Source organism: Typopeltis vanoorti, chromosome 11, assembly GCF_054136105.1.
Source record: "Typopeltis vanoorti isolate ZY-2024b chromosome 11, IOZ_Tvanoo_1.0, whole genome shotgun sequence".
Taxonomy (NCBI): domain Eukaryota; kingdom Metazoa; phylum Arthropoda; class Arachnida; order Uropygi; family Thelyphonidae; genus Typopeltis; species Typopeltis vanoorti.
This window is the reverse complement of record NC_143559.1, coordinates 69,474,625-69,489,996: the sequence shown is the minus strand read 5'-3', so window position 1 is coordinate 69,489,996 and position 15,372 is coordinate 69,474,625. Positions and strand designations below refer to the sequence as shown.

The 15,372-nt window shown below is 36.0% G+C and overlaps 1 protein-coding gene across 1 annotated transcript in view; it reads left to right on the top strand.

Moving 5' to 3' along the window:
- The first annotated feature begins 894 nt into the window (after positions 1-894).
- Positions 895-15,372, top strand: part of LOC150101699 (cytochrome c oxidase subunit 7A, mitochondrial-like) — a 42,847-nt gene continuing 28,369 nt past the window's right edge. The window contains exon 1 of the mRNA XM_090400860.1: positions 895-997. Coding sequence (XP_090256986.1) covers positions 983-997 — 15 coding nt within the window. The 5' untranslated portion in view covers positions 895-982. The remainder of the gene's footprint in view (positions 998-15,372) is intronic.

Below are 15,372 nucleotides of genomic sequence, written 5' to 3'. Positions count from 1 at the left end.
TACTTATAAACCGCATCTCTTTGGAGGATGCCTTGTGTAATTAGTTACAATGTACGGCCAGCTATTTCTAATTGGCTACAGGTGAAGATTGGACTGTTTCCTCAGTCTTTAAAAGTTAGATCTAACATGGCCTCGCCTACTCCCTATAGCGGAAACTACTCTCACCTTTGTTCTCACGATATTTTTTCCACATCAGCTTTTTCTTATGGAACACTTGTTAAATAAGATTATGCATCCTTTCCATCGAGAAATATCAGGAGAAAGCGCCGAATATATCCACACCTCTACCCTCGTGGGTATAGGACATTTTGATGGTAGCCGTACCATGAGACGACGCAGAAGGAGGTAAGATACGCATTGTGTGCAAGCATTGACACATACTGGACAAATAAGCCAAGCTAAAGTGATCAACGTTCAGAAGTGTCCAATAACCCACGCTTCCTCAGACGTGTCCAATGACCCACGCTAAATATCCTGGTCTTTTGTAGCTCAGTAGAAGTGGTGTTTGCACTCCACAGGGACCACGGGATAGCGGCACTTCTCATCACCTCTCTTCTGTGGATACTAAGTAAAACATGGTGATAATCGAGGTCTAGCTATCTCTGATTTATTACCGGTGGAGATTGAAGTTCCCCTCGTCTCCAAAAGTTAGATATTGCTGAAACGACCTCGACTATTCTCTATAGGGGAATAAAAGGCATTAGCTGATTTATTTTATTTTATTTTTTAATTACTTTTAAATTACTGGTTGTTCTGTTTAATGACTCAAAAATTCTCTACTTATTAGATTCTTTTTTTTTTTTTTTTTTTAAATAACTTTTTTAACTTTTGTTCCTAATTGAAATTGCATGTTATTAGAATAATCGATTGCGGTGCGTTTTACTGGTAACGAGGCGCTAGCATCGCTTTTCGTTTTATTTCCATGTTGGTTATTTTGTGAAGTATTCGTTCAGTTTACAGGTTAACATTATTTGAAGCAAAAATGAATGTTTCCAGGGTACGTTATTAGTGTGTAAGACACACTTTAATTTGTTTCTAGTTGATTTTTCATTTTTATTCTACTGGAAGGATGACATTCCATTTTTAGAAACAGGAAAATTAATAACGCATTGCAATGGAGCCCTAGAAAACTATTGCGATGAGTCTTCGGGCTCCTTGGAGGTGTCATGAATAATAATAATAAAATCAATCGATGGTCCAATTTTTAAGCATACCTGATATACTACTTAAATATTAGCGAAAAAAAAAAAAGAGAGAGAGAAAGATTTACACCACTTAGGAATTTTAGAACACATTATTTACTGGTGTAGATATGCTATTTTCGGTTATCATAGCTCCACAACAAACCCTTAATGCATTTTATTCCCTATAGGGAGTACACAAGGATGTTGTAGCCCCATCTAACTTTTAGAGGCTAAGAGGGAATAGTGCATATGAGAGGTCTATGTTTGTCCTAGACCTCCTAGATGAATCAAAGACTGATCTAGGGGGGCCTTTTATTATACACACAGCTCATCATACTGCACCTTAAACACACTCAATTTCTCTGCAGACCACACCCTCAGGCAAGGCATTCCAATCATTCACAGCTCTGCATGCGAAAAAAAAAAAAAAAAAAACCTACTTCTCACTCCCCTTGCTCACACCCTCTTTATACAGTTTCCAGGGATGTTCTCTGGTTCTCCCACTGGTTTATGTAGAACCTCTCCAGCATTGATCCTGTAACAACCGCTTACTAACTTGTAGGTCTCTATCATATCTCCCCTCTTCCTTCTATCCACTAGACCCTGTAAGTTGCATCTTCTCAATCTTTCCTCATATTCGATATTCCAAACGCCAGAAACTAAGGGTCGCCACTGGACCCTTTCCAACATCTCTTCATCCTTTTGAAAACTGGGTAACCAAATCTGTGCACAGAAGTCCATGTGTGGACTAATCAAAGCCTTATACAATGGAACAAGAATCTCCCTACTTCTAGAAGTTAGTATCCTCTGCATCATTCCCAGAAGTCTTTGTGTTATTTTTACAATTTTTGCAATGTGTCCCCTAAATTTTAGATCCTTATCACCACAAGATCTCTTATTTCCTCCACCTCTGACAATATATCCTCACCAAGCATAAATTCTACATCCCATCTTTGTTTTCCAAATTTTAAAACCTTACATTTTGCAACATTGAACTTGGATCCCCCATTCCTGTGCCCAGTCACTCAATTTATTCAAGTACCATTGTTGTCAACCCAATTCTGGATCCTAGTTATCACAAGTTTTTCCAACAACTTAACCACAACAACTGACACACAGATAGGCTTATAATTTGATGCTTGAGTTGTATTATCTCCCTTAAGAAGCTGCACAGTCTTGCCCTCCTTCCATTCCTTAGGAACTTGATCCAGTGCAAAACTCATATTAAAAAAAATATGTCCAGGCAGATGTCAACTCCTTTCAGAATATGTGGTTATGTATTATCAAGACCCACAGCCTTATTAACATCACGTTTGCACAACTCCCATACACCTCTTGCTCACTTACAGTCAGTATCTCCTCCCCATCATCAACTTCTCTCAATCTCTACATGAAGTCAGATTCACAAGAATGAAAGATGTTTATGAACTGCTCATTAAGTACCTCTACTATATCTTCCGCAACAGCTGTCCTTATACCATTTTCTCCAATCAATGTCATCCTTCCATAATCATTCTTTTTTTTTTGCTGGCTACATATCAAAAGAACTCCTTAGGATTCTTTTTTGCTTCCTCAGCTAACTGCTGCTCATACCTCACTTTTGCTACCCTTACCAAACATGTCACCCTCCTTGCCTGGTCTTTGTAATCCTTATGGAATTGGTTATTACCATTCTCTTATGCTGCCACCATAATGTCCTTTTTCTCTGTCACATGCTTAATCTCTTCATTCATCCATTTCACACCTACCTTATTTGATCTTCTGACCCTTGGAATACATTTAGACATTGCTTCTACTAGATAGTTCTTGAATATCCCCCAAGCTGCATTGATCTCTTTTCCAACTAACTCCTCATTCCATGCTACACCTGCAAGCTGTCTCCTGAGCTCTTTGTAATCTCCACGCTTGTAGTTCCATATATACCCTTTTCTCACAGAGGTCCTTGCACTGCTGGCAACCACGACAAAGAGAACAAGAAGATATTCAATATATAAAAACTATTGCAATTCCGTATGTAAGTGGCGTCTCCAGCAAGCTCACCAGCCTCCTCAAACCACACAAAATAATTCCTTGTGTTTATAATATTCCATGCTCGTGGTTCAAGTTACATTGAACGGACTTCAAGAAGCCTCGAAATCAGGCAAAAGGAGCATATTGGCTACGTAAAAAAACAACAGACAGGACATTTCTGGCCTATTGTCTCATTTCTCTACAACTAACCGTGTCATTGAGGAACAAAAGCTGTTCCCCTTACATAGAGGAAAACTACCATTCAAGAATTTTCAAAGAAGCAGCCACAGTCACTCGTTCTACTGTTAACCTTAACAGAAATCAAGGTTTAATACTCCCAGAGATGTGGAAAACCCTAAATAGATCTCTAAAAATACAAGAAATGAACTTCAACACAAACTACAGGAAGTTCCTTAGCAACAGCTAGCTAACCTTGTATATGCAATATGTGTTTCACTCACATTCGATACTATTTTATTTGTAATTATTCTTGTCAGTTTTACAGTTACTCATAATTGTGAGATTGTTTTAAGCATATATGTCAGTGCCCTGAAGATGCCAACAGTTAAAGTGTGGCGAAACTAGTTGGTCGCGTTAATAAATTTTATCAATACTTGATCTGTAAACCAAATATTATTTCACTAATTCATATGATCAAAAAAGTAAAACTTCATTAATAATAATTATTTAACACAATTTTGTATGACAATTTCCCATACTTTAGGAATAGTAAGAACGTCATTACAGTTTAAATTTGGTCTGTGTAGTAGGGCTTCAGAACTTTCTTTGTATAAACGTTCATGTTTATATAAAGATCTATGTAAAAGTTTAGACTTTTCTCAATGGATTCTATGGCTTGGATTTTCAATTCCGTTTTGAGAGAGGCCAAATTTAGAAGTAATCAAAAATACAGCCATCCTCTATGGATATAATCCTAAAACAACTCCAAAAAATCATCAGTCACTTTTCACACATCAAACCAGACATGAAGAAGTCCATAGGATTCCCATACCTTACATCAAAGGCATCTCAGAACGTCTTTCTAAAATTATGAAGAAATACAATTTTGCCACTACTTACAAACCTATCAACCGAATTTACAACTTGTTACCTTCTCCTGAGGACAAACTCTCACCTTTGATGTTGCCTGGCGTTTATGAGATTCCATGGTCATGCAAATTGTCTTACTTTGGACAGACAGGTAGGTCTGTTCAGAAAGGCATATCGGAACATCAAGACCACATTCGCCTTTTTAAACCGCAGAAATCTGGCCTCTCTCAACATGGAATTGAAAATCCAAGCCATAGGATCCATTGGGAAAAGTCTAAACTTTTGCATAGATCTTTATATAAACATGAACGTTTATACAAAGAAAGTTCTGAAGCCCTACTACACAGACCAAATTTAAACCGCAACGACGTTCTTACTATTCCTAAAGTATGGGAAATTGTCATACAAAATTGTGTTAAATAATAATTATTATTTATTTATTTTACTTCTGTAACACGTTACATGTTTAATGATATTCTATTGTAATAATGTGCCCTAACTGTATGTTATTCCTATTATTTTTTAAACTACTGTACTGATGATGTCCTAAGATACTTAGGATGAAATATTTACAATTAAATTATTTTCTCTGTGGTTAATATGTGTGTTTCTTTTAATTAATGAGACATTTGTTTCTATGGTCCCACAGAAGGTTCTACTAAGGAAGAAATGGAGGAATATTTTGAGGTTTTAGAGAAAGCAACTGACACAATGAAAAAGGAAAAGTTGGTCCCTATTTGGGATCTAAATAGCAGAGTAAAAAACGATTGTCAGACATACAAAAATATTTTGGGAAAATTTGGAGAAAAGAGCAAAGCTAATAATAATGGCAAATACCTGTTGGATTTCTGTTCAGGATATGGACTGGTATTTACAAACACTATGTTCCAACATAAAAATGTGCACAAATTCACATGGAGAGAAGAGGCAAGAAATGAGAAAAGTCTCATTGACTAATGTTATTGTTGATAGTGATGTTTTTTTCTCTGGTTCAGGATGCCAGACTGTACAGAGGATTTGAAATTCCAAGTGATCACTGTTTAGTGTTGAGCAGGATAAAATTAAATTTCATTTTGAAAAGCAGAACATTTAAGAAAGTTTTAAAGCGAATAAAAGTTGGGCAGCCCACAGATGTGAACTGAAGACAAAAATACACAAAGATTATTGAAGAAAAAAATGAAAGTGTTTGAGAACAGGAACCAAACCTTGGAGATTCAGTGGCAAGCCTTGAAGAAAACATTGATTGATTCAGCCAGCGAGGCATGTGGTGAGGTTGTCTGTAAGGATAGAAAAATCAGAACTCCATGGTGGATGCAGGAAGTTAAAGAGACATTGAAGGAAGAAATCATATCAAAAGTTTCTGGCAAATAAGTCAGCTTGTGCTCTTAAAGAATACAGAGATAAATGTAAGAAAGCTAAATACTGTATAAAGCTAGCTAAATAAAAGTCATGAGAAGACTTTGGTAAGAACATAGAAAATAAGTATCAATAGGGTAGCAAGATATTCTGGAGGTTGTTAAAGAAGCTCAGAAATGGAAGAAAGAGTGTTGTAAAAGGAATTAGAGATGATAAAGGTGACATTATTATTATTATTATGTGACACCTCCATGGTGTCCAAAGACTCATCAAGGGAGAGCGTGCCAACACCATCAAACAATTGAACCTCTTCTAACTGCCAACTGCACTCAAACTTGCTTAAGTTTTTGCGAGCGATTAACAGCAGAGGCTTTACCAATCGACCAACCTTCGCTGGCAGATGAAAACTGTAGAAAAGGATATCCTTGAAGTATGGAGTAATTACTTCGAAAAATTGCTAAATGAAACAAGCAATGATAGTACTGTGGTAAAAAAACACTCAACAGGCATACAGTCAGGAATACATATCCATACTTGAAGTAGAAAAAACCATCAAAGGCTTGAAATGTGGAAAGACAGCAGGAATAGATGATATTAGACCAGAAATGCTGAAGTATGGAGGTATAAAAATCGTACAGTAGCTGCACTGCATAGTTCAGAAAGCCTGGACAGAGGGATGAATTCCAGATGATTGGAGTAGAGCTCTCATAGTACCCATATATAAAAAGGAAATTAAAACTGAATGTGAGAATTAAAGAGGCATTTTATTCCTGAGTGTTCCTGGTAAGATTTATTGAAGTATACTTAAGAAACGGTTGAGAAGAATTATGGAAGAGAAACTTGGTGAAGAACAAGCTGGATTCACACCAAATAGAGGCTGTCAGGATCAGATCTTCACTTTATGACAAATAGTTTAGAAATCATGGGAATATAACAAAGATCTGTATTTAAGTTTTGTAGACCTGCAAAAGGCATATGAAGGTTCCAAGAGAGAAGCTATTCAATACACCTACAGTTATATGGTGTGAATGGGGCATTATATCAAGCAGTACTTGGTCTTTTTGAGTTATAAGTCAGCAGTTTAATTGAAGGAAGTACAGGAAGATGGTTTAATGTTAAATCTGGTGTCAGACAAGGGTGTACATTATCCCCTCTGTTATTCATTATCGATATTGGATCATACTATGAAGGAAAGTGATATTAAACATGATATCAGAATTGGAGATGTTAATGTCAGCTCTTTGCTTTATGCAGACGATGTTATACTTCTAAATAAATCCACTACAAGTCTGCAAGATTCCCTTACTTAATTGAATAACTGTTGTAATAGATATGGTATGAAGGTCAGCAATAACAAGACTAAGATAATGAAAATCAGATCCTCTTTGTTCGGTGCTTGGATATATAGTGTTGTGCGTTATTATAATAAAACTCAAAAATGGAAATGACTGGGGGGTATCGGTTTAATGCAGCAAAATGTAAGGTCTTGAGGTTTGGGACACATCGATGGGATGCTGCATACTCTATTGGAGGAACTGTACTGGAGGAAGTAGAGGAGATAGAGATCTGGGATTGATGATTGATAGAAACCTGAAATTCAGGGAACATATTGTGAAGGTGGTTAAGCTAACACAGTGGATTGCTGCAATAATGAGAAGGATGCTGACCATAAGATCCTGATCAGACCAGACTTAGACTTATTCTCAGATTTGGTTCCCAGGATTTGAAGGGGATAAATCAACTAAATTTGGCATGTTTCTAAGGGCCAAACCTCAACAAATTTGGATGCATGAGACTGCCCCAAATTTGGGAAATTTTATCAGAAGAACTTCAACCCAAAGGCCAAGAACTACCAATATAGCCCGCCAGGGGGCACCATTAGGACTTTAGGAAAACGTTAGCTTCCTAGCTTCAGTCTCATTTGCTGTTATTAGTACTTGTGTGCACGTGTCTTTGTAGTAAGTTCCCAAGAAGATGGCAACATGACGTTTGCCGCAATATCGGAAAGTATATATTAAAGTTTATTTAATTTATATTTCTAGTATACGCTGTCAATTCCTTAAATATTAGTTATCATGTTTAACCAGCGTATAAGTCTCTCAACAAGAATATAGCTGCTTAAGCATGATTTTTAGTGAAGATGGTAAATTAAATATGGAAATAGACAACAGAATCAACAAAGCTGGTATGGTAGGAAGTCAATTGAATTAATTCATATGGAATAAGAGAGAAATTAGTTGGAACACTAAATTAGCTGTATACAACACAGTGTTCAAACCAGTTTTAACTTATGTATCTGAGAGCTGGGTTAGAAGTAAAACACTTGACCAAAGACTAGAGACCGCAGATATGAGAGTCCTGAGAAAGATTATAGGCGTGAACAGATGGCATCAATGGCAATATCATATTAAAAATGAGATATTAGGAAAGAACTTGACTTTGTCAGCATCCAGGAATATGTTAGCAAAGGTGATCTCTAGTAGTATGGCCACTTTAAACAGATTGGGCAAGGAAAAATTAGAAAGACACGTGTTCTCTGCCAGGTTGGCAGGCAAACGACCCAGAGGACGACCAAAATATAGGTGGATTCATATGGTAAAAAGTGCCTTAGATGATAGAAATATGAGATTTCTATCATCTGATTTGTAGGAAAATTGTAGATAGGAAGTTAGTAATGATGTAAATTTTTCATGTAGTACTATCATATCCTGTACATCCCTTAAGGGTAAATGGCAGGGATTTGATGATGATGAACTCTTTCTCTATTATCATTAGCACTCCTCCTCCTTTTTTACCCTTTCTATTCTCACGAAACACATCATACCCTTCCATCTCTGTTCCTATCAGGATGACGCCCTCATCCAGCCATCTCTCACTTATTCCAACAATTTTGGGTGAACAGACTCAATTAATGCAACCATTTCATCTGCTTTGTTTCTTACACTTCTAGCATTTGTATACAAACACAGCAGCTCATTCCTGGATCTATAGCTAGTTCTACTGATACCACTCATTCGACGTGATTTCTCCATGCTCAACTCAAACCATTTCCCTTTCTCCTTATTCATTTTAGAACCCTCTTCAAATCCAACTGTTTTCTCTTGATCTGAGGTCATCTCCTTCCTTTCCTGTCTACAGATGCATTCACATCCTCTTGGAGCATCCACCTTTCTCACGCTGTGTTTCCCCTAACCATCCTGAGCCTCCCCATTTCCCTCTCCCTCTTGTACACCCATTCTCTCAGTCTCTATACTCATGCCGCTCACCTCTTCAGTTTCTTCTGCTCTTCCACATCGCTTCCCACTTGATCAGATTCATTCTCTGTACTCACTTCTCTACCTTCCAGCAGCAGTCTCTCTAAGCGACTCACATCAAAACCATTGAAATGCAGTCCATTACTCTTATGCAGTTCACTTCATCCTTCAAACTCATTCCACACATTAACAAACTGCATTTCTTTCTGTTCCTTATATTTCTGCTGACATATTTATCAGGCCGAAATGATGGCATTTGCTAAATCTTTCTTTTGTCATACCCAACATTCCACAAAAACTGACCACAGTCACAATTTCTCAAATCCCTGTATTACTGTTGGATCGTATTTCCTTGTTTTTGATCCGCCATCTTGTTTTAACTCTGTTCTTAAACAAGTAATAAGTTGCTGGTTGATTTCTAATTTAAATATAGAGAAATTTATATTTTTAGACTGCACCACTCTATATCTACATTAGTCTAATGAAATGTAGTGAAACCAAGCATCAACTAATTTTATATCAATATTATTTCTTACGTAGACCGAGTTTATCTCTTATTTTTGAAGTTCCCTCTAGGTCCGATAATTTCATGAACGGTGCAGTAAAAGAGATTCAGCAAAACATTTAATTCAGGGTTATATATTATACATATAAACTCAATTCTGAGAATAAGATAATATAAATGTCTTAGCTTAACTGGTCATAACATCTTACAGATTCAGTCTATGGGCATTCTGCTATCAGACTTATAACTTTCACAATATTAGAATAACTTTTAATAGAGTTCAATATCACAAAATCTCTTAGTAACAAATTTTACTGTTATCACAGTCAATAAAGTCTCAATACATTAATGGTGATAACAACTGCTTCATGCGTAAACACTTTCATACTTCATACCTCCGGCTGATTTCAGCAAAAATATGTTATAGTAATGTGGGGAATAACAGGAGGAATTACACATATATCTCTGCACTGAGGTAACATAAAATTGGACAGTTCTTACCGGATAAATCCTTTGCTCATCAATTTCATTATGGGCACACCTTATAACTATATTTACTTAGCACACTATGGCAACACTATTTAGAATATTGAAAGTTTATTTTTCACTTGGTTAGAGTATAATAAATTTAGTTTAATCCTTTATCCAAGTGTGAGCAAACAAAGTTTACTCCTGAAAGTATCTTCAGGACTGGGGTAAGGTGGTACAACACCAGGGCAACTCGTTGCAAAGGTGGAGCAAGATACCAACACTCCTGTCTCAGTATCTCCTATAATGCAAAACACATCTCCTTGCGGATATGTCTAATGTTATGCATTAAGGGAAGGGCCACTACCCAGACTAGTTTCGACCTTTATTGAGGTCTCTTCAGTGGGAGCCAGGCCCAAGTTGAGATACCAGACAGAAGCTTTAGCAGGTCATCTCTACCTATAGGTAGAGATGACCTGCTAAACCTTCTGCCTAAACATTAGACATATCTGCAAGGAGATGTGTTTTGCATTATAGGAGATACTGGGACACGAGTGTTGGTAGCTTGCTCCACCTTTTGCAACGAGTTGCCCTGGTGTTGTACCACCTTACCCCAGTCCTGAAGATACTTTCAGGCGTAAACTTTGTTTGCTCACACTTGGATAAAGGATTAAACTAAATTTATTATACTATTTAGAATAAATCTTCTCAATGATAACTGAACTATTAATGGTCGTGCTTCAGTTGTATAGACATACTTGGATAGAGGAAAATGCTCATTCTGTTCTGTTAAAATTCCATGAAACTAATGGAACACATAGTAATTCTTTAACCTCTAAAATTATTCTCAGTTGCCTATTACTTTCCTGGTCCTCAGATATTCCAATTACAGCACTAAAGTTCTAGACACAGCAATCCTTTGCATTCACTTTGCTGCTTCTAGTATTCTCCTCATCTGTCTGTGCTATACTCCATGCTCTCATCCCACAATGGTCAGTCCTGAAAAAGAGAAGAGCCCTGGTTTTCTCCACTCTCAGCTTATATACCGCCCTTCTTTTTCCCGCCCAAAATTGTTTCTCACGCTCTCTTCCTTCTCTGCCGTTGAATATCATATCTCATGATCCAAGCACGTGCTAGCTATTTCTAGCCCGTCTCCATAGTAACAAACAAAATAAAATAAAAATAGAAATATTGCATAACATTATACCTTTACACACTGGTAGTGATAAATAAAAAATTAAAATATTATAATTCACATAAGGCATATTAAACTTATATATACAATTCCTCATAATATTAAATTAGGAATAATCAAAATAAACAGAATAATATTTCAATACAAGGTTCTATCATTGCTAACACATATTTTAGATTAATTAATAAAATTTAATAAATAAACTCAAGGCAATTATATGAATAATAATTTACAATCATGGGATTAATATCAAATAATTTTTACAAGTATAGCCTTTGGTATGGTGGATTAAGTTGGATTCTGTAAGGAATATTAATAACTTAAATTTCTCCTTATTCAAAATCCAACATTACATGTATAATCGTTGCATAGTCTAAATATACATATTTAAGGTCTTGTGTTTGACTGGCCGATTATCTCTTTATTTCTGTCTGTCAGTCATTGCACTTTTGATTACTACTGTATTCAGTTTTGTCGTTCTCATATTTCTTCCTATTGTGAAAACAGGTAAATTTCTGCTTCTTGGTTGTATCCTATAGGTGACATTTCTCCAATACATCACCACCACTTGAATACATAGCATTCCATCCTTCCGAATCGTCAAACTTTAAACTTAATGTTGAACCAGCAACTCACAAAGATATTCTATTAAATCTTCCTGGAGATTGACATCAGCTGCACTCTATATCTTGTGTATCATCTGAAATCATATTCCATTAACTCTTTCCCAAAAAAAAAAAAAAACTTAAATTTGTTCAGTAAAATGAACAATCATCACCCCAAAACAAATGCCCAAAAAAAAAAAAAAAAAAAAAAAACAGTACCAGAAACACAGCCAACAAAGTACTCTTCCAGATTTGTTTTTTTGGGTTCATTTGAAGTGAGTTTTGTAGTGTCTAGTTTGATGTACTGACATCTGCATATGCAGAAATGCTTCTGGTCTATTTTATATCCATGATGGCATATTAATTTGTTATTCAGTTTAATTTAGAAGAAATAACAGTAATATTTCCATGTCAAGAGAAATGCCACATTGCACATGTGTAGAAATTGAATACTATGCTTCATTACTGGAAGTGAAGAAATACTACTAGTGACATCTTCATCAATGACTATTTAATTTGACAATCATTGTAACAGAAGGATATTCAGAATGCATTATAACTTATTATTATTAACACACATCTCATCATACCGAGCCTTAAACACACTCAAACCCCTTGCAGACACTACACTCTCAGGCAAGGCATTCCCTCATTCACAACTCTGCACGAAAAAACCTGCCTCTCACTCCCCTACTCACACCCTCTTTATACAGTTTCCAGGGATGACCTCTTGTTCCCCCCTGATCTCCCACTATTCTCTGTAGAACTTCTTCACCACTGATCTTATAACAACCCCTTACCAACTTGTAGGTTTCAATCATATCTCCCCTCTTCCTCCTCTCCACCAGACTGCAAATTACATCTTCTCAATCTTTCCTCATACTCAACATTCCAGAGGTCAGAAACTACCTTAGTCAGTCACCTTTGGACCCTTTCCAACATCTCTTCATCCTTCTGAAAACCCGGTGACCAAATCTGGGCACAATAGTCCATGTGTGGCCTAATCAAAGCCTTATACAACGGAACAAGAATCTCCCTACTTCTACACGTCAGGTCGTCCACATCATTCCCAGAAGCCTTCGTGTTGTCTTCACAATTTTGGTGATGTGTCCCCTAAATTTTAGATCCTTATTCACTATCACCCCCAGATCTCTTATTTCCTCTACCTCCAACAATATATTCTCACCAAGCATAAATTCTGCATCGCATCTTAGTTTTCCAAATTTTAAAACCTAACGTTTTGCAACATTGAACTCACATCCCCATTTCCGTGCCCAATCACTCAATTTATTCAAGTCTTCTTGCAAGGTCACAACATCACTACTCTTTATGGTTCGTCCCAACTTTGCATCTTCTGCAAACAACTGAATATCTCCATCCAAATCTTCACCAATATCATTAATATACAAGTTAAATAGTAATGGCCCTAAAACAGACCCCTGAGGCACTCCACTAGTGACTTTCCTTTTCCTGGATATCACACCCCCATACACAACTTGTTGATACCTGTCAGATAGCCAGTCTCCAATCCAATGCACTAATCTAATATCCAACCCCATCTGCTCTGGTTTGACTGTCAACTTATCATGAGGTACTCTATCAAATGCTTTTGCGAAATCCAAGTATATTACTGTGTATTCTTCTCCTTTGTCTAAGGAAGCAGTCACTTTATTGTAATAAGTAAGTAGATTACTAAAACATGATCTCCCTTTAGCAAATCGATGCTGTATCAAAGATTATACCATTGTATAATCTTTGATGACACACAGATAGGCCTATAGTTTGATGCTTGAGTTCGATCACCTCCTTTATGAAGTGGCAGAATCTTGCCCTCCTTCTACTCCTTAGGAACTTGACCAAATGCAAGACTCGTATTAAAAATAACTTGTTAAATTTCACTGTATATCAGCAAGGATAATGATAAATTTTTCACATTTTTATTCCTAGAATTTGCATAATTAATGCATAGTTTCTTTGCTGCAGGAAAATAGATGACTATCAAAAATTAGTGAATAATTGAACGTGGCTTGAAGAGGAGGGGGGGGGGGAAGATGGGCATAATATATAGCATTTATTATATTTTGGTCAAAACTAATGGTTCATAGATTACAAATAACGAAGATGGAACTGTTTTGTTTAAATAAAAGCATCAATAGATCAGTTGCAATTTTGTTGAGTTGTGTGTTTGTAGTGATTGTAGTATAGAATTGTTTAATAGGAAGAAAATTAGTTATTTACATCGGTAAAAGTTACCTTTGGGAAGATCATATCACAAAAAAACTATAGTAGAATGACAATAGTTGCATTCTTAATTTATGAGATAACCCCCCCACACACACACACAAAAAAGCATTCTTACCAGTAACAAATAGGAACAAAGAGACTATTAATAGTTATCATGTCATGGAATTACTTGCAACTAATAGTTTCTGATTATTTAGAATCATATGAACATTTAGATTTACAAGTTGTTTAATGGAAACCTTGGTAGGCATAATATTAATTTAAAATAAGTTTCACACATGCTCTTGTTACAATGAGCAAAGTATATTGGAGTGTTTAATAAATTCTAGTTTACTTTACATCTGTGAAACCTTTATTTTAAAATAATAGAATATTTAGTCTTAATGACATCAGAAATGAGGTTATCATAAACTGTATTTTATTTAAATTTGCCAAATTCTAAGTTTTTCAAATTTACCCAGAATGATTTCTAGTCTTGTGCATGGAGGTGTGTTGATCACACCTGTGACGTCAGTTCTGGTGATGTTGCAAAAGCACTTCCCATTCAGTCACATGATTATACTTAATCTCCTGTCGGCAATTTTCCTCCAAATCAAACTATTGCTTGTGAGCATTCCAATGTTATATATGACATTCCATGCTTCTAAGGCACTATTGACTGAATCACTCCACCTTGACCTTGGTCTTCTGGGTCTCTTTCCTGCCATCTTCACCTCAAACACCTGTTTTGCTAACCTTTCTTCACCCAATCTATTTAAGTGTCTGCACCACCTTAGATTAGCTCTGCTGACACATTCTTGAATGCTAATAATATCAAGTTCCTTTCTAATATCTTCATTTTTAATATGATTCTGCCATTGATGCCATTGGTTAATTCTTTTAATTTTCCCCAGAACCTGCATATCATGGTTTTAAGGCTTTGATCGAGTGCTTAATTTCTAATCCAACTTTCAGATCCACAATTTAAAACTGGTTTGAACATTGTCTTGTATGCTGCTAGTTTGCTGTTTTAGCTAATTTCTCTCTCTTATTCCATATAAATTTATTCAGCTGGCTACCCACCATTACAACATTGCTTATTCTATTTCCAGATTTAACTTGCTTATCTTCACTAAAAACTGTGCTTAAATAGCTGAAATATTTTACTTGTTCTATAGAATCTCTATTCACAATGCAGCTGAAGTTTTCTATTATTGCTGATTTTCATGCCAAGTTTGTTACATCTGTTATTTATTTTAGTTAGTGAATCCTGAAGACTTGCAGTACATGTGTTTAGGAGTACAGCATTATTTGCATAAAGCAAAGAGCTAAGTTTGGCATCTCCAATTCTAATATCAGGCTTGATGCCTCTTTCTTTCATAATGTGATCCATATAGATGATAAATTAGAATGGAGATAATGTGAATCCTTGTCTTATCCCTGATTTTACATCAAACCATCTTCCTGTATTTCCTTCAATTCTAATTGAAAATGTAAATATAGTCTATGTATTGCTCTGTCT